Consider the following 20,690-nt stretch of genomic DNA (forward strand, 5'->3'; position numbering starts at 1 on the left):
GGATAAATGCACATCAAGTGATAAACGCAATACTAACAAGCAGTCTCCAATAAATGTTGAAAATGACCAAAACAAACATCCTGTTGCTCAGTTTGTGGTAAACCTTTCAAGGGAAAATCAAGCTTAAAAGCTCATTTAAGGAGTCACACGCGGGAGCGGCCTTATCAATGCCACGTTTGTTCCAAATCATTTTCACAATACAGCGCTTTGCAGCGTCATATGACAATTCACACTGGAGAGCGCCGTTATCAATGCAAGGTTTGTTGCAAATCTTTTTCACAAAACAGCATTTTACTGAATCATATGACAGTCCACACTGGAGAGCGCCCTTATCAATGCGATGTTTGCTGCAAATCATTTTTACAAAACAGCATTTGCAAACTCACATGAAAGTCCACACTGGAGAGCGTCCTTATCAATGCAATGTTTGCTGCAAATCATTTTCACAACATAACCATTTGCAAAAACACATGAAAGTCCACAATGGCAAGTAGCAGTTTCTCTTCAATTTGAACGTTCATTGCGTGGTTTTCCTAAGGACAAAGCTTGGACTAAATTTCCATAACATGCCGTCAAAAAACATGTTTCAGATTTTGTAATAGTGGCGCAAAATCTACACCAGATTTTTTGACCCAAAAACCCAATTTAAGCTACTTTCACTATAATTTTTAGCCTAAGTTTGCACGCGACCTAGTACGTTTGGACATTCATGCATTCCAACTGGTAGGGTAATTCCCAGACTTGAAAACAAGGACAACCATACAGCTCTCTGATTGGTCTAGCCTGGTATTTAAATGTTTTCGTCAACAAAATCATAAAAATCTTAATTTTACCCTGTTTGACCGGACGCTGCATTCGATACAGCTTCGTATGTGATGGACTCAAAGATGCGAAGCATTTATGAAGCAGAATTAAATAGCACCTCTGAAACTAATTGTAAGACGCTCTTTGAAAACAATGTTAAAGAATTTTAGAATAAGTTTAACCAGCGATTTGCCCAAGATGCTTGCCCCTTGTGTAAGGCATTGAATGTTTTCATCACCGCCACCGGCACAATGTTGGGGAAATAGAGCAGAGCCCAAGAGCAGCTTTCATACCTGTCCAAGTTTTATGATATAGATTTTGTATTAGGCCTACTGTATTTGCAATTTGTAATATTCGTTAAAGTAAGTTCTGTACAAAATCTATGCATTACTTCGCTTAGCGAAATGGTAAAAGTAATGGCGGACAAGGAAATAAGGACAAGGAAAATATATACGCAAGTATATTAATCAAGCGTAAATTTTCTGATTTAAAATTTACTTTCTCTGCATGTTTTGTGTACAAGTTAAGTTTTTTAACTTGTAAATTTTCTTTCAAACCGACGGTAATCTCCAAGGTTTTTGAGCGGAAAACGGGAAGGCATGCTATATAGGCTATCTACGTCACAATGCCGTATACGTAAACACGAAAAATAACCGTTGAGAATTACAATAGTTTTGATCACTATAGTGTCTACGTAGGTGCTCGTTGAATCTTTCCTGGTTTTACCTGTGTGTTTACGCATTTTGTTCGCTGAAAATCATCACTTGACGCAAGTCTCTCTCTTTTTTTGTTTGTAGTGAAGTGCGTTGAAAAAGACCTCAGCCTGCTAGCAATTGTAAGCCTAGTGCGCAATATAGCAACTTATGTAACACAAAAACAATCTTCACTTTATCTTAGGTTTGTCAAAAATACAAAAGCATATAAAAAGCATGCAGTGCCCTTTGCCTGCCGGTGCTTCAGCTCATGCAAAGGATAATCTCGGTACTTGCCGGTGCTTTCAGTTCGCTACCATGAAACATCGTTCACACTGCACATACATAAGTACGTATGCTTGTGCGATAAAAGCAGTTGTCAACGTTATTAACATCTAAAGACATTTCAAAATCTTGCTGCTTAACAAACTCAACATTAAACACCAACCCGATGCTTATACAATACATATTAATACCGATGTAGTGCCAAATATTGACCTCACTTTGTGAGGCAATAAATAGGCCAGGGCTACTCAACTGGCGGTCCGCGGTCCGAATGCGGACCTTTTCAGTGTTGAATCCGGACTTTATCTATCTCAGTATTTACGCAAATGAAATCGTTCATCATTAGTTTTGTTATTCCTGCTTATTCAATTAATCAGCGAGTATGTAAGTGGTAAATTAATACCCATCCAGAGAATTATTTTATTAAATACCGTATTTTAATACATTTGTATGACTGTAAGTTATTTCATGAGAGTTATAACGGACCTAAGCAAATTTTGAACTTTTGTAACTGGACCTTTGCTAAGAATAGTTGATTAACCCTGAAATAGGCCAACATCTGTGACTTGTATACGGTATTTTATTTTCGAGTATATACGCATTCCATAAAGTTACAGTATCATACTGTTTTGCCATTGAATACCAAACCTTTAAACTTTCATTCCCTAGTTTGTCTTCTGCCACGCAAAGATAACCGAATGTGAAATACGAATATGCAAGCACCGGCTTTAATATGAATATTATAAGAACCGTGTTCTTCGAATGTGTAAGTAGCGGCCATAATTTGTATTGGTTAAGCACCGTGTTTTACGTATAAGTAATCACCGGCCTTAAATTGTATTGTATAAGCACCGAATTTATGAATATACAGTACAAGCATGGCCGTTTTCAATCTCTACTGGAAATGGTAATTTTATGTGATGTCTATGAAAAGGATAATGTTTTGTAGTAGCGAGCAAAAGCTTTTAGCTAATTTGAATTGGAGAAGTTCTGTACCATAGATATCTTATATAAAATAACTGAATTGAATAATTGAATTAGGCCTATACAGAATTGCTCCAATTTACAATTGGCTAAAAGCCTTTGCCTTACTCTCTCCCAACGCTTTTGGACGCATGTGTTTTCGTAGGTTTGTTATCTTTCACTTTTCAGCGAGAGTTGGATATCTAGTTATTATATATAAGATATCCATGGCTAGAATGCTTATAAATGCAATGTTTGCTTTAAATTACTTTCACATAGAAGCTATTTGCGAAATAATGTGACAATTCACACCGGAGGGTGACGATAGCAGTGTTCTTGTTGTGGGTAGTCGTTTGGATTGAAGTCGTATTTGTCAGGTAACAGGAAAGTTTACAACAAAGGATGACCAGAGAAATGATGACATTTTAAAATCATTTACATTTTATTCTTAAAGATTCTCTTGTTTAATGATTCATGTTTTGAAATCATTTTTACTACAACATTTCAAGGTTGTTTTCTTAATGCTAAGACATAGATGTTTAATGCCTCAGTCAACATACATTTTGTAACAATATTTTTAGTTTTTGATTTGTTTACTTTGTCATGTTTAAGTGATTGAGTGTCATTTAACAACTTGAGCTTCAATCAGCAAAGCTAGAGATGAATTTGTTAAAAAAATTGTTATAACTTGTTTTTCTAAACATTTTTCACTTTTGTATGTTAAGTTATTGTTTTGTGCTGCTCTCTTTTGTTTTTGTATGTTGTATAGGTGCATAGCCATAGACATCAGCTTAATTATTTTACAGGATTGTGTAACTATAAATATTTAGAAATCAACATTTGTTTTTTGAGATATAAATTTTTCATAAGTTCAATGCCAAATGGGGATACGTCGCAACCATCAGATGTAAAGTCTGAATTAGTTTATTTACATATCGGAGCTGTCAAAGAAGAATCGATGCAGCATTGGGAGGTGTCTGACTTTGAGATTGCTCACTAAATTATTCCAATGTTGAATAGTATTGTTCCTCAGTCGGAGAATGAAGCAAATGAATTCAAAGGCGCCGTTGCTGATTCTGAAAAATTAAATGAAAAGATTGTACAAAAATACAACGATTGCAACATGTCAGTTTTGAAGTTTTCTGATAAAGAAAAGACAAACTGTAAAAACATTAAAAGCAATATTGAATGTTTGATGGCAACTAAGGAAAGAGACAAAGGAAAGCATTTTTGCTGCAAAGTTTGTGATAAATCTTTTAAACAAGAATCAAACTTGAATTCTCATTCAAGGACTCACACTGGTAAGCAGCCATATCAATGTCAGACTTGTTGCAAATCATTTTCACAACACAGCAGTTTTTTGTGTCATATGAAAGTTCATACTGGAGAGCGCCCTTACCAATGTCAGGTTTGTTGCAAATCATTTTCAGAAAACAGCCAAATGCAGCATCACATGAAAACCCACACTGGAGAGCAGCCGTATCAATGTCAGATTTGTTGCAAATCATTTTCACAGAACGGCAATTTGCAGCGCCATATGAAAGTACACACTGGAGAGCGTCCTTATCAATGCAATGTTTGCTGCAAATCATTTTCACAAAACAGTAGTTTGAAAATTCATATGAAAGTCCATACTGGAGAGCGCCCTCATCAATGCAATGTTTGCTGCAAGTCATTTTTAAAAAACAGCCTTTTGCAGCATCATATGAAAGTCCACACTGGAGAGCGTCCTTATCAACGTCAGGTTTGCTGCAAATCATTTTCACAAAACAGCAATTTGCAGCGTCATATGAAAATCCACACTGGAGAGCAGCCGTATCAATGTCAGATTTGTTGCAAATCATTTTCACGAAACAGCGATTTGCAGCGTCATGTGAAAGTCCACACTGGAGAGCGTCCACACCAATGTCAGGTTTGTTGCAAATCATTTTCACAGAACAGCAATTTGCAGCGTCATATGAAAGTCCACATTGGAAAGCGTCCTCATCAAAGTGAAGTTTGTTACAAATCAATTTCACAAGCCGGCCATATGGTGGTACACGTGGGCTAGAATGCTTATAAATGCGGTGTTTGCTTTAAATTACTTTCACATAGGAGCTATTTGCGACACTGGAGAGTGACGATAGCAGTGTTCTTGTTGTGAGAAGTCGTTCGGATTGAAGTCGTATTTGTCAGGGCACAGGAAAGTTTACAACAAAGGATGACCAGAGAAATGATGACATTTTAAAAAGCTATTTCGACATGAATCTAATTTTAAAAATCATTTACATTTTATTCTTTAAGATTCTGTTATTTAATGACTCAAGTTTTGAAATCATTTTTGCTCCAACATTTCAAAATTGTTTTCTTTATACAAAGCCATAGATTTTCAAGGCCCTAGTTGACATACATCTTGTACCAATATTTTTTTGTTTTAGATTGGTTTAGTTTGTCATGTTTAAGTTATTGAGTGTCATTTAAAAACTTGAACTTCAATCAGCAAAGCTAGAGATGAGTTTGTTAAAAACTTTGTTATAACTTGCTTTTCTAAACATTTATCACTTTCCTATGTTAAGCTAATGTTTTGTGCTGCTCTCTTTTGTTTTGTATGTTGTATAGGTGCATAACCATGACGACATAGACATCAGCTAAGTTATTTTTACAGGATTATGTAACTATAAATACTTAAAAATCAACAATTGCTGAGTCTGAAAACTTAAATCAAAAGATTGTACACAAATACAACGATCGCAACATGTCAGCTTTGAAGTTTTCTGATAAAAAAAAGACAAATTGTAAAAACATTAAAAGCAATATTGGATATTTGATGGCAACTAAGGAAAAAGACAAAGGAAAACATTTTTGCTGCACAGTTTGTGATAAATCTTTTAAAAAGAAAACAAGCTTGAATTCTCATTCAAGGACTCACACTGGTGAGCAGCCATATCAATGTCGGATTTGTTGCAAATCATTTTCAGAAAATAGCAATTTGCAGCGTCATATGAAAGTCCACACTGGAGAGCGTCCTTATCAATGTGATGTTTGCTGCAAATCATTTTCACTAAACAGCAGTTTGCAGCGTCATATGAAAATCCACACTGGGGAGCGCCCTTATCAATGCGATGTTTGCTGCAAATCATTTTCACAAAGCGGCCAATTGCAGCGTCATATGAAAGTCCACACTGGAGAGCAGCCATATCAATGTCGGATTTGTTGCAAATCATTTTCACTAAACAGCAGTTTGAAAACTCATATGAAAATCCACACTGGGGAGCGCCCTTATCAATGCGATGTTTGCTGCAAATCATTTTCACAAAGCGGGCAATTGCAGCATCATATGAATGTCCACACTGGAGAGCGCCCTTATCAATGTGATGTTTGCTGTAAATTTTTTTTGCAAAGCGGCCATTTGAATCAACATATGAAAGTCCACACTGGTGAGCAGCCATATCAATTAATGTCGGATTTGTTGCAAATCATTTTCACTAAACAGCAATTTTCAAAGTCATATGAAAGTTCATACTGGAGAGCGCCCTTACCAATGTCAGGTTTGTTGCAAATTGTTTTCAGAAAACAGCAAAATGCAGCGTCACATGAAAACCCACACTGGAGAGCGCCCTTATCAATGTCAGGTTTGTTGCAAATCATTTTCACACCACCGCAGTCTGCAGCATCATATGAAAGTCCACACTGGAGAGCGCCCTTATGAATGTCAGGTTTGCTGCAAATCATTTTCACAAAACAGTAGTTTGAAAGTTCATATGAAAATTCACACTGGAGAGCGCCATCATCAATGCGATGTTTGCTGCAAATCATTTTTACGTAACAGTAGTTTGAGAACTCACATAAAAGTTCACACTGGAGAGCGCCCTTATCAATGCGATGTTTGCTGCAAATCATTTTCATATAACAGCAATTTGCAGCGTCATATGAAAGTCCACACTGGAGAACGTCCTTATCAATGTGATGTTTGTTTCAAATCATTTTCTAACAGCAGCCATTTGCAGCGTCATATGAAAGTCCACACTAGAGAGCGTCCTTATCAATGTCTAGTTTGCCGCAAATCATTTTCAGATAACAGCAATTTGCGTCGTCATATGAGAGTCCACCATGTCATGTAGCAGTATCAATGTCTAATTTGTTGCAAATCATTTTCATATAACAGTAATCTGCAGCATCTAATGAAAATCTACACTGGAGAGCGCCCTTATCAATGCGATGTTTGTTGCAAATTTTTTTCACAAAACAGCAGTTTGAGAACTCACATGAAAGTCCACACTGGAGAGCGTCTTTATCAATGTGATGTTTGCTGCAAATCATTTTCACAGAACAGCAATTTGCATCGTCATATGAATGTCCACAATGGCATGTAGCAGTACCAACGTCAGATTTGTTGCAAATCATTTTCACATAACAGCGATCTGCAGCATCATATGAAAGTCCACATTGGAAAGCGTCTTCATCAAAGTGAAGTTTGTTTCAAATCAATTTCACAAGACGGCCATATGGCGGTACACACTGGCTAGAATGCTTATAAATGCGGTTTTTGCTTTCAATAACTTTCAAATAGGAGCTATTTGCGACATTGGAGAGTGACGATAGCAGTCACATTTGAAATGAAGTCGTATTGATCAGGACACAGGAAAGTTTACAACAAAGGATGACCAGAGAAATGATGACATTTTAAAAAGCTATTTGGACATGAATCTACTTTTAAAAATCATTTACATTTTAATCTTAAAGATTCTGTTGTTTAATGATTCATGTTTTGAAATAATTTTTGCTACAACATTTCAAGATTCTTTTCTTGATACAAAGACATACATGTTTTCAAAACCTTAGTTGACATACATGTTGAAACCATGTTTTTAGTTGTAGATTTGTTTATTTTGTCATGTTTAAGTGATTGAGTGTCATTTAAAAACTAGAGTTTAAATCAGCAAAGCTAGAGATGAATTTATTAAAAACTTTGTTATAACTTATTTTTCCAAATAATTTTCACTTGCGTATGTTAAATTACTGTTTTGTGCTGCTCTCCTTTGTTTTGTATGTTGTATAGGTCGGTAACCATGATGACATAGACATCAACTAAGTTGTTTTTACAGGATTGTGTTACTATAAATATTTAGAAATCAATAGTTGATTTTTGAGATATAACTTTTTCATAAAACCACCACCATTAAATCTGAAACCACAGACAGTTCAATTGAAACTGCTTTCACATCAGCACGGCTGTTTTGCTGCACATAGCAACGCTAGCACATGTTGTTCTCATTTTGTTGAATGCATTATTTCTAAATACTTGTATTTTTTGCAATTTCTTTGTGTCCTCTTCATTTTAAAGTTTTGCATGTTCAGTTTCTTTCCCCAGCAAATAGGTTACAAATATAAACAATGTCATATATAATTGCGGAATGTAATTCAGGTGGTATTCTTCCAACACTACATTATGTTGAGATTGTTTTTGAAACAATGACCAGTGGTGGTCAAAGTAATCACATAAGTTACTTAAGTAGAAGTTCTGTTTTCCCTGAAAAAATGTAAGTCACTATAAGTACAAGTATTGTGGTTTGAAAGCTGCTCTCAAGTATGAAGTAGAACCTTTTGAACTACTGAAATAAAAATTAGTATGAAAACTATTGAGAAGTAATTATTGATATGAAATGAGGTTATGAAAGTACAGATTACCAAGAGCTTGCTGAAACCAATACAGCTGCAGGGAAATACATTAATGTATAAAGCTAGTTAGTTGCAGATAGGCTAAAACTTTGTCCTTAGTCAGAGTATTTCATGAAAATCAAGTTGCAGACGCTTTATAAATATGTGAATACTAAACAAAATTATTTTCCAACTACAACACTAACAATTTTCTACTTATAAAACATAAGCCAAATTTCTCACTATTTTTTCGTTAACAATTTATTGGCAAGACCATTTTCAAAAAGCTATGCTGGGAGCTGATAACGTGACGTCACAACTCACATAGTTGGATCGCCTTCGAACATGGTTCAAGCACATATCGTATCAATGAAAATTTGCTGTCGGAAAACTCATTTCGACGAATGTAGTGAGCGCGTTGGTCAGACAAATATTTTTGCAGTAAAAGATGATTGACTAATTATTATAAGTGGGTTTTTAATTAAATAAGAGTTATCTGTATGTGTACTTTGTGACCTTGCTATCTACAAGAGCACTTTCATGCTCAACTATTTGGTATAATAGTACTGGTATGGTAGTGAGCAAGCAACAATATTTTAGTTCTGTGCATAGCTCGTTGATTTGTAGAATTTTAAGTTCAGTGCATAACAGTTTCATTAACACACAACTTTATAGTCGCTAAGTAACTGATCTCGCTAACGCTACTGATGTAGGGATAGTAGATCAATTCCAACGATATTGAAACATCAGCGTCAACTTTCAATTCCGATCTGGTTGCATCTTATGATAAGATGACTGATAGATCTTAATTCCACTCAGAAACTGTTCTTTCAATAGTTTTATTTATAAGTACAGCTTACAGAATTCTTGATAACTATAGACTTAGCAGAATTAGAACAACCGCATGAGTGAATATTTGAAATCATGAGTATACGGACAAAATGTACAAATATGTATATACGTACTACAACAATAAATTAATTGGCTAGCATTTCTCACGTACATCGAAAACTGGTTATAACAATTCGTTGTTAAATTTGGTACTAATTTCCTGACCATGATTGTAGAAAATACTCCGAAGCCTGAGAAACCTGTTACTGAAACTTGGTCAGATTGTTCAACTACGTCATTTATACCAATAATGCTACATGTGACTTATGATTGTGACAAAGAACTATGGAGAAAAGACATCTGAAAACCCTATATCGCACATAACTACTCCATTTCAACCAACATCAAATTCAATATGTAATTGATTGAATAACTGCAAGCCCCAAAAATAGGCCATACAGGAAACATGAATTGGAGAATTGCAAATGATGTAATAACTACTGTATGCGTGGTTGATTATAGCGTATTTAAAGCGTGTTTGTGACACATATTGTTCACAGCCAAATCTGAGGTAAATATTTTCCAATTAAATGGCTGATAGTGATTAATAAAACCCGCCTTATACAAAGCGATTTAATGAAAGATTATGTGTATTATATTTCTATATTTTCCTTTATAAAGTAGCATACACTCCATTGTTCCATGCTATTACGTTCCAACATATCCCAGTCAATGTTTTGTATTTATGTTGAACATCTACTTTTCTCGAGTATCATATTTTGGGTACTCGAAAGTTGAGGAGAACTAATATTTGTCAACTACAACTTCTAAACCATTCACATTCCCATGAATGATAATCTGAAATCAGGACCTGCGGTTTACTTTGTATATAGCAGGGGTGGGCAAACTGCGGCTCACCGGCATGTTTTTTTGTGGCTCTTCTAGTCAAATCATAAAATTCCAAAAACATTGTAAAGGCTACCAAGAGTACCGTTTATGAACGTTTCTGTCTAATTTTTTATTTATTTAGGCCAGCATTTAGTTTATGATGTAACACTAGACATAGAATCCGACATTATTTCATTATAGATTCTATACTTTATGGGAAAGATGGTCAAAGTGCTCCTTGCCGACATGTTTTTTATGAATCTTCTAGCTGAAAAGTAATATCCCAAAATGAATACTAATCATATAATAACCAAATTAACAATCATTACTGATTTTGCGGCTCGCTGGTGTTTATAGTTTTCTACAAGTGACTCTTTCTTTGAACAAGTTTGCCCACCCCCGGTATATAGCAAACATTTCCTTACTTAAACTGCTTCTTCTCATATACGAGCAATTTTCTGTTCTAGATAAAAATGTGCAACAATGATTGTCATTTCAAAAAGTTAACAACAAACGCGATTCATCAGAATGACGCATCTGAACCATCGCGGATTTCAGCCACAACTGCGGCGGATTCGAGCTACGTGTTTGGCTTAATTTTTTGCAACAAACCGCACTCGTGACGAATCCGGGACAAATACGTGGCCCATGTGAAGGCTCCGGGCACACTTGTGCCACATTAGTGGCTCAATTTTTTGCCCCACTGGCACTAAATCGTGTAAACAAACTCACAGTTTACAACCGCTGTCGATTTAGTGGACAGTGGATTCCAATTGACATACTTCATTTCAGGATTCCCCTAATTTGATACTTAAATATCTTATCATAGAAATCTAGAAAGATATAGTGGCTGAACTGTGTTAACCCAGTGAAAAGTAAAATATAAAAAAAAATAAGTTGGCATTCTATGAGGTTAACTTTTATTTTCAGATTTTTAACTACCCATAAAACTCTGAAAATTTATATTATTCATAGAAATCTAATATGATTGAGTGTATAGTCTACTCTATTGTGTATGCTTAATGGTAAAAAGTACACGGCAAGATCGTAGCAAAGCGGGTAGCCCCAAAATATATAGGTTCGCTTAGACTGGAAAACTGATTTGCAAATTATTTGAAACCGTGCATTTAGTTAGGCCTAAGTGATCGTGATTCTAAACATAGGTTTTAAAACTTGCTACAAGTAGGCCTAAAGCACAAATTTTCAAGATCACTGTTTATTTTTCATTTGCCGACAACTTTATGGTTTACTATAGAATGTCTTTTTACAGAAACAAAGAACATTTACACCGTGCATAGACGAATGTGAATTGAAGAAACAGCTATATAACAACTTATGTAACACAAAAACAACCTTCACTTTATATTAGGATTGTAAAAAAAACAAAAGCATATAAAAAGAATGCAGTGCCCTTTGCTTGCCGGTGATTCAGCTCATGCAAAGGATAACCCCGGTACTTGCCGGTGCTTTCAGCTCGCTACCATGAAACATCGTTCACACTGCACATACATAAGTACGTATGCTTGTGCTATAAAAGAAGTTGTGACGATAATGAGATATTATACTGTTTTGTTTACGGAAATTGCTTTCATGAAACGTGACATAAAAATGCTGACGAGATTCTGGTTTTGCAAACCTGCTCATTGCTTTTGTTTGTGATTGAATTTTGTATCATCTAGTGCAATCATTACTTTGCGGTGTATTGTTTTAAATTGGCGACATAATTTTTGTGCCTGGCTATATTACATAAGTCAGTTGCAGTCATTCAATCAATTCCTGTGTTAAGTTAATAGCTGCAACATGGTTGAATCAACATCTTATGCTGTTGATGTGCCAATGTACTGTTTATATGTAATCGCTTAAAGAAGCTTCAACATAATCAGTATATGTAGTTGTCATTCTTGTTTAACCTTGTTTAATACATATTAATGCCAATGTAGTGCCAAATATTGACTTCACTTTGTGACGCAGTAAATTCATTGTCTGTTCTATCATTCAAGTAGGTCAACATCTGTGACCTGTATACGGTATTTTCTTTGCGAGTATACATGCATTCGAAAAAGTTACATTATCATACTGTTCAGCCATTGAATACCACTCAAAGAACCTTTAAACTTTCATTCCCTAGTGTGTCTTCTGCGGGGCAAAGATATCCGAAGGTGAAATAGGAATATGCAAGCACCGGCTTTAATATGATCATTATAAGAAACCGTGTTCTACGAATATACCAGTACCGGCCTTTAAATGTATGGTATAAGCACCGAGTTTTACGAATATGCCAGTACCGGCCTTTAATTGTATGGTATAAGCACCGAGTTTTACAAAAGTCTAAGCGCTGGGTTTTGCGAATATACAAGCTTGGCCATTTTTAATCTTTACTGGAAATGGTAATTTTATGTGATGTCTATGCAATGGACAATGTTTAATTGTAGCGAGCTGAAGCACCGGCCTAGTACCAGGTTTTAATGAAACCCTTTGATACTTGTGACAAAATTACTGCCATGTTGAATAGAATTGTCTTTAAGTTATAGAATGAAGAAAGTGCCGCATTTGAGAACGAGGTTGTTGATTCTGAAACCTTGAATGAAAGAACTCATTCCCAGAATATAACATGTCAGCGAAAAAGTTTCTTGATGAATGCTTATCATGCGGTAAAAACTTTAAGAACACGTCCGCTTGCTGTATCCTTCTTTTAACTTCAAAATAGTTAAAAATTTTCTCAACCACATGCCACCAAATTTTTTGTTGCCAAACTCTAGACCAGGGGTGGACAAACTTTTTGTACTGAAGGCCGCATTAGAAAAAATGTTGCAGCCGGCGGGCCGCACACTCTCATTAGTCATTACAAAGTAGGAAAATTTACCCGGTGTGTAACTAAACGCATTTTCATATTAAACACAATTTTTGCATTTCACACTCAGTTACGTTTAAAGCTACGCAATCTTCATCACAAAGACCTACGGTAGCCGCTACCGTATTTGTATTTTATGATCAAACAATTGAATCAAACAATGCGTGAGAAGTGTACGGCTAGTTGCTGAAAGCATGTTGCAATACATGCGCGACTGACGTGTGTGTGTTTAGGCACTGAAAGTGAAGAGAAAACACACTCGTAAAGGGAATAATATTTTGTCATGTAACCTGTTTAATTAAAACAATAAGTGATGAGTAGGAGTTTCTGCAAGTGCCGGCGGGCCGCATGAATTGGGACCGCGGGCCGTAGTTTGCCCACCCCTGCTCTAGACATAGGCAGTAAGCATCCAGCACGCGCACGACAAGTACCTTTTGATAAAGCACTTTGATACAATGATGGTATTGGAAATTATGAATTGGATTAAGAAAATTATATGTCAGTCTGTTCATTTATTAACTTGTAAATTTTCAACACTCATTAGAGTCATTACACAACTATTTCGGATATTTACTGCAAATCTTATGAATACAGATCCCATATATGTAGATGTGGAAATGTTTTGGTTTTTGTTTACATTCGGCGCTATAGTAATGTTAGTATTAATTAATACTTCTACCAAGTAAAACTAGTTTGGTGATATGTTATTTATACCAACGATTCTTTTGTTTTTCACCATAAAAGTCTTTCCATTTTTAAACATTTGCAAAAGTCATATTGCGAAATGTAATCCATTTTTGGATGTTTGGTTCATTTTGTCTTGATTTTCGCTGATTGCAATATCTCTGGATTGATGTAATAATTTTCCCAGTTTCTTTATATTTCTGTGTTCACGTCATATGCAGTTTTCTTCTATTCACATTCATTTTCTTTGACAATAGGTCATAAGTATAAATCACACCATATTCAACTATGGAGTTTCAACCAAATTGAAGACTGGTTGACGTTGTATTGAAAGCAATCAGTGATCTGATTTTACAAGAACTTTGCTTTGACCCAAAGAAAAATAAGAATGACAAATTTTTAATGTTGATAAAAGCTACAATACAATATTTTAAGAATTATATTAATTCTTCACCAAAGAGAGCAAAGTTATCGGCGAATAACTGCTTTAATTTCATCAAAACCTAAAAATTGTTTGCACCCAACCCCAGACTCTCACAAATAGGCTACTTCTACTAGCTATTGACCAATTTTCAAACTTTACTTTGGACTTTATTTGAAGTTTTTAGTTAACGTGTTAATACTAGTTAACGTTTATTAAAACAGAATGGCTAGTCCAAAAAAAATATAAATAGTTGCATAGGACGTGACTGTAAACTACATAACACTTATATAGATGAAGTCTTAGCATTAAGCAGCCGACCTGCCCACACTACACTTACTACTGAATAACGGCGTACAGATGAAAACCAACACAAAACGCAAAAATCAATTAAGGCGGCGTGATTATGTACGAGGCAGACAAGGGAAAACAAACAGCAAAAGGAATGTCACTGCAGGTCCATTGTTAAAATTATGCTTTGATGAAATGAGTTAGTACGTTGGATAGATAAAAACCAACACACAACCAATTATGCGCGCGGCAGAAAATGAAGACAAAGGAATGTCATTGCTTATATTTACTTCCCCAGCAAATAAGTTACAAATATAAACAATGTCACATATAATCCTAGCCTAGCCATTCATGTGGTATCCGTCCAACGCTACATTAAAGATCATTTTCTGTTTTTTTTTTTGTTTTAGCTAGCAACTTTATAGCTTAGTATGGAGTGTCATCCAAGTGGTAAGCATGTCAAGATTATTTTGAGAAGAATCAGTGATATGATTTTAGAAGATTTAAAATCTATACAACAAGATGGTGTGAAGTTGGAAATTGCCAAAATACAAGAAAACATGGAAGACATGTATTTAAAGCTTCTTGCACAATCAAAGATAACTGAAACCATGAACAATGCAATGCCAATTGAAGAAACATTGCAACCATCAGCTATTCAGTCTGAGTCTGATACTAGCATTTGTATTCAGGAAGTTCATTCTGAGAAGGCATCAGTTGTAGCTCATCTTGAAGCTATTGAAGAAACATCTTTGTCACTGCAGGAGATTGAAATTTTTCCGATTGAGACAGATGCTACATTTACTCTTATGTCAAATAATGTTTTCCCTCAGTTGGAGAATGAAGGGAATGCAACATTCGATGATGAGGTTGTTGATTCTAAAAACTTGAATAAGGAAAACTCACATGAGGAATACAGCAAATTGGCTACGAAATTTCCTGATAAAAACATAACAAATCGTGAGAGCAATTTTGGAGAAGTTAAATGTTCAACAATTGTTGGAATTGACAAAATAAAGCATTTCTGTTGCACGGTTTGTGATAAGTCTTTTACACAAAAATCTAACATGAAAAGTCATTTAAAGACTCACATGAGTATAAAGTTGTATCAATGTCGAGTTTGTTGCAAATCATTTTCACGAAACAACACTTTAAAGGAACATATGAGAGTCCACACTGGAGAACGTCCTTATCAATGCAAGGTTTGTTGCAAATCATTTTCACGAAACAGCCATTTGCAGCTTCATATGAAATTGCATACTGGAGAGCGCCCTTATCAATGTGTTGTTTGTTGCAAATCATTTTCACGAAACAGCGATTTGAATCAACATATGAAAGTTCACACTGGAGAGCGCTCTTATCAATGCAAAATTTGTTGCAAATTTTTTTCACAAAATAACACTTTGAAGCAACATTTTAAAATCCACACTGGAGAGCGTCCTTATCAATGTGATGTTTGTTTGAAATCATTTTCGCAAAATAGCCATTTGCAGCGTCATATAAAAGTTCACACTGGAGAGCGCTCTTATCAATGTGATGTTTGTTTGAAATCATTTTCGCAAAATAGCCATTTGCAGCGTCATATAAAAGTTCACACTGGAGAGCGCTCTTATCAATGTGATGTTTGTTTGAAAACATTTTCGCTAAACAGCCATTTGCAGCGTCATATAAAAGTTCACACTGGAGAGCGCCCTTATCAATGCAAAATTTGTTGTAAATCTTTTTCACGTTGCAGCAGTTTGCACCGTCATATGAAAATCCACACTGGTGAGCGCTTTTACCAATGCGATGTTTGCTGCAAATCGCTTTCAGAAAACAGCAGTTTGCAGCGTCATATGAAAGTCCACACTGGAGAGCGCCCTTATCAATGCAAGATTTGCTGCAAATCGTTTTCACTAAACAGCAGTTTGCAACGTCATATGAAAGTCCACACTGGAGAACGCCATTATCAATGCAAAATTTGTTGCAAATCATTTTCACGAAACAGCACTTTGAAGCAACATATGAATGTCCATACTGGAGAGCGCCCTTTTCAATGCAAAGTTTGCTGTAAAGCATTTTCACAAAACGGCCATTTGCAATGTCACATGAAAGTCCACACTGAAGAGTGCCCTTAATGAAATTTTTCGTTTAGGTGTTAATCAGATTTATTATAAATGTAGATGTGTCAATGTTTTGGTATTTGTTTGCATTCAAAGCTGCAGCAATGTTAGCATTAATATTTCCTCCACATAAAGCAATTTCTGTGATTTGTTATTTATGCCAATGATTATTATGTTTTGCCCTATCAAAATCTTGCTTCATTTTTTAACATTTGCAAAAGTCATATTAATGTTTGTTTCATTTTGTCTTGATTTTCGCTGATTGCAATGTCTTTGGATTGATGTAATAATTTTCCCAGTTTCTTTATACTTCTGTATTCACGTCATATGCAGTTTCCTGCTATTCACATTCATTTTCTTATTAAACATATCGTAAGTATAAACCGCACTATGTTCAAGTATGATGTACCAAACAAATTGTAGACTGGTGGACATTGTATTAAAAGCAATCAGTGATCTGATTTCAAAAGAACTTTGCTTTTGACTTTTTGTGAAATATTCAGTTAACGACTTCGTTTGATCTGTTACAAACGTAGAGGTTTCAATCATGAATTTTAACTTTAATGAACCTTTTAAACATGTTTTTGGTTTTTGTTATTGTGATGTCACCATTAGCACATGTTGCACATCAGCAATGCTTCTTTGCTTCACATGCAATGCTAGCACATGTTGTTCTCATTCATGTGATATCATATTCATGTGAAATATAAACAATGTCATGTATAATCATGAAATGTCATTCATTTTGTATCCATCGAACGCTTCAGTAAATATCATTTTTGTTTTTTTGGTTTTAGCTAGTCACATCATAGTTTAGAATGGAGTGTCATCCAAGTGATAAGCATGTCAAGATTATTTTAAAAAGAATCAGTGATATAATTTTAAAAGAATTAAATTCTATGTGACAAGATATGAAGTTGGAATTTGACAAATGCAAGAAAACATGAAAGATTCAAGGCTTCAAGGATTATTCTTCTTGAAGAAATAAAGAAATGTAAAACCATGAACAGTTCAATGCCAAATGAGGAAATATTGGAACAATAACATGAAAGTCTGAAATTGACATTTGTATTAAGGAAGTTCATTTGGAAGTTGCATTTGTTTCTCCTCATATTGAAGCTATCAAAGGTAAGTTTTTATAACATACAAAAACTGTGCAAATATAACTTTTGACTTGGTATATGCAACAGTTTAATTTGGTGCAGCAGTTTGGTTTGAATTACTTCTGTTCCGTGTTTTGTTGGAATAATTCAAATATACAGTAATATCATGAAAAGTCTGACATTGACATTTCGATTGAATGAGGAAACAGAGTAAGTTTTTGATGAAGTTTTTGATTTAGGTGTTAATCGCATCTATTATAAATGTACATGGGACAATATTTTGGTATTTTATTACATTCAAAGTTATAGTAATGTTAGCATTAATCCTTATATCACATAAAGCTAGTTTGGTGATTTGTTATTTGTTATATATTTATGATTATTATGTTTTGTGCCATAAAGATCTTGTATCATTATAAAAAATTTGCAAAACTCATGTTTCGAAATATCAAAGATTTTAGGATGTTTGTATCATTTTGTTTTGGTTTTTGCTGATTGCGATGTCTTTGGATTTATGTATTAATTTTTCTAGTTTCTTCATATTTCTGTATACGTATCATATGTTCATAACATAACCCGCTCCATATTCAACTGTAGAGTGTCAACCAGGTCGTAGACTGGTGGACTTTGTATTAAAAGCAGTCAGTGATCTGATTCCACAAGAACTTTGCTTTTGTTTTTTTGTGAAGTTTTCAGTTAACGTGTTAATATGTTCTGTTATAAATGTAGATGATGCAATCAAGAGATTTAACTTTAATAAACCTTTTTAAATGTGTTTTTGTTATTTTATTACGTACAGAGTTATCGTAATGTTATTATTCACATTGCTCGCAAATAAGCAATGCTTCTTTGCTTTACATAGCAATGCTAGCACATGTTTATCTCAATTTTATGTGAGTTTTGTTGATTGCACCGTTTTTGAATGCTTCTAGTTTTTTAACAGATTCTATATATTGCCAAGCATTTCAAAGTTTTGCATGTTCATTTACTTTCCTCAGCAAACAGGTTACAAATATAAAAATGTCAAATATATTTTTGAAATGTCATTCAAATGGTATTGTCAATTGTCCTAATTAGGCGTACTTTTTTTAAATTTTCCAATTACAAGTTTGCTTGTGCATCAACTTGCAATAAGTCACACTTGGGTGATAGGTGGTACTTTAATACACTTACTGTGCTTTCACATGACGTCAAAACATGTTCTAATTGTTCAACTTTTAATTGTTCTTAAAAGTCAGATTGCAATAAACAATATAATTGTGGTATACACTAACCAGAGTGTAAATGTCAGTTTCTCTTCAATTTGAACGTTCATTGCGTGGTTTTCGTAAGGATAAAGCTTGGACTCACTTTCCATAACTTGCCGTAAAAAAACATGTTTCAGATTTTGTAATAGTGGCGCATTATCCACACCAAATGTTTTGACCCAAAAACCCAATTTTGCTACTTTCAAGGCAATTTTTAGCTTAAGTTTGCACGTGACCTAGTACGTTAGGTTATTCAAGCACTCCAACCGGCAGGGTAATTCCCAGGCTTACAAAACAAAAACAACCATACAGCTCTCAGATTGGTCTAGCCTGGTGTTTAAATGTTTTCGTCAACAGAATCATAAAAATCTTAATTTTACCCTGTTTGACGGGATGCCGCATCCAATACAGCTTCGTATGTAATATATATACTCAAAGATACGAAGCACTTGTCACGCAAAATTAAGTAGCGCCTCTGAAACTCATTGTAAGACGCTCTTCGACAATGTTAAAGAATTTTAGAATAAGTTTAACCAAAGATTTGTCCAAGATGTTTGCTCCTTGTGTAAGGCATTGAAAGTTTTCATCACCGCCACCGGCACAATATTGGCGAAATAGCTGAAAGATCGTCTGCGTAGCGTTGCTTTAGTCCAAGAACAGCTTTCATACCTGTCCAAGTTTTATGATATAGATTTTGCATTAATGTAATCGCAATTTCACATAATTGTTAAAGTAAGTTCTGTAGAAAATCTATGCATTACTTCGATTAGCGAAATGGTAAAAGTAATGGCGGACAAGGAAAACATATTCGGATACAGTATAAGGAAACTATAAGGAAACTTAATCAAGCTTAAATTTTCTGATTTAAGATTTACTTTCCCTGCATGTTTTGTTTTCTTGTTTGCAAGTTAAGTTTTTCACCTTGAAAGTTTTCTCTCAAACCGACGGTAATCTCCAAGGTTTTGGAACGGCAAACGCAGAGGCATGCGATATATCTACTTCACAATGTCTTGAACAAATGCTGCACGACACCGGTTTTGTAGCTGACATCAAACAACCGATGCAGCCGACCTCAGTTTGTGACGCAATAAGTAGACCAACATCTGTAACTTGTGTGAATATGCAAATGCCGGCGATAATTTGTTATGGATAAGCACCAGGTTTTACGAATATGCAAACACCGGCCTTAAATTGTGTTGTGTAATTGACGAGTTTTACGAATATGCCAATACCGGTATTTAATTGTATGGTATAAGCACCGAGTTTTACTAAGATCCAAACACCGGGTTTCATGAATTTACAAGCATGGCCGTTTTTAATCTCTACTGGAAATGATAATTTTAGGGGAGACCGGGGTTAGTTGGACAGCGTGGTTAGTTGAAAAATCGCAGTTTTAGTACTCCCCGAACATCTTTATAAATGTTTATTGCCCCTTAGTGATTGATAACGATGTTATCTATTCGCCATGTTAATTCTATTGGTCTCAGAGCAGAAGCATAAGAATTAAAGTTAAGAAGCAAAGTTATACTGCCAGTATATATATTAGTATATTATATCAGTGCCTGTATACTTGCCAGTATATTATAGCCAATAATTATTGGATTGATTATTAAAATAACTGTCTTAATAATAATAAAATAACTTATTAACTGCCAATAATTACTGGAATTTATAACCTTACATTTTTGAGATGTTGTGGAAATTTCTTAAAAAGAGTTGGTACAGCACCATTTTTAAGCCTGTTTCGTTGCCCTGTTCTATCAAAATCTTTCTCAAGAAAATGGTCTGAGTAAATTTTTGAGTGTTTGCTGGGAACCCAACAATCTCTACGCATTGCAACAAGCCATTCTTTCTTTCGGTCTGAGTCTGATGGAAATCTGTTGTACATATA

At 34.9% G+C, this 20,690-nt stretch overlaps 3 protein-coding genes across 3 annotated transcripts; all 3 read left to right on the forward strand.

Annotated features, from left to right (window-relative positions):
* The first annotated feature begins 497 nt into the window (after window positions 1-497).
* On the forward strand, window positions 498-4,803 carry LOC143448224 (uncharacterized). The gene is made up of 2 exons (XM_076947854.1): window positions 498-4,045; window positions 4,175-4,803. Exons 1-2 carry the CDS (start codon window positions 3,754-3,756, stop codon window positions 4,792-4,794), a joined length of 912 nt encoding a protein of 303 aa, XP_076803969.1. The 5' UTR covers window positions 498-3,753; the 3' UTR covers window positions 4,795-4,803.
* A 607-nt stretch (window positions 4,804-5,410) lies between these two features.
* Window positions 5,411-6,573, forward strand: LOC143448233 (uncharacterized). Its single transcript, XM_076947866.1, has one exon. It carries the CDS (start codon window positions 5,479-5,481, stop codon window positions 6,430-6,432), a length of 954 nt encoding a protein of 317 aa, XP_076803981.1. The 5' UTR covers window positions 5,411-5,478; the 3' UTR covers window positions 6,433-6,573.
* Window positions 6,574-13,716: 7,143 nt separating this feature from the next.
* LOC143448208 (uncharacterized) lies at window positions 13,717-18,830 on the forward strand. The gene has a single exon (XM_076947829.1). The coding sequence runs from the start codon at window positions 14,779-14,781 to the stop codon at window positions 16,462-16,464; it is 1,686 nt and encodes a 561-aa protein (XP_076803944.1). The 5' UTR covers window positions 13,717-14,778; the 3' UTR covers window positions 16,465-18,830.
* The last annotated feature ends 1,860 nt before the right edge of the window (window positions 18,831-20,690 follow it).

This window comes from Clavelina lepadiformis, chromosome 1 (assembly GCF_947623445.1).
Source record: "Clavelina lepadiformis chromosome 1, kaClaLepa1.1, whole genome shotgun sequence".
NCBI classification, from domain to species: domain Eukaryota; kingdom Metazoa; phylum Chordata; class Ascidiacea; order Aplousobranchia; family Clavelinidae; genus Clavelina; species Clavelina lepadiformis.

Excerpts from the sequence above, each read along its gene's own strand:
- LOC143448208 (XM_076947829.1), top strand. The coding sequence starts at position 14,779 with ATGGAGTGTCATCCAAGTGGTAAGCATGTCAAGATTATTTTGAGAAGA.
- LOC143448233 (XM_076947866.1), top strand. The coding sequence starts at position 5,479 with ATGTCAGCTTTGAAGTTTTCTGATAAAAAAAAGACAAATTGTAAAAAC.
- LOC143448224 (XM_076947854.1), top strand. The coding sequence starts at position 3,754 with ATGTTGAATAGTATTGTTCCTCAGTCGGAGAATGAAGCAAATGAATTC. Across the intron at positions 4,046-4,174 it reads TCATTCAAGGACTCACACTG|AAAACAGCCAAATGCAGCAT; the intron begins GTAAGCAGCCAT and ends AATCATTTTCAG.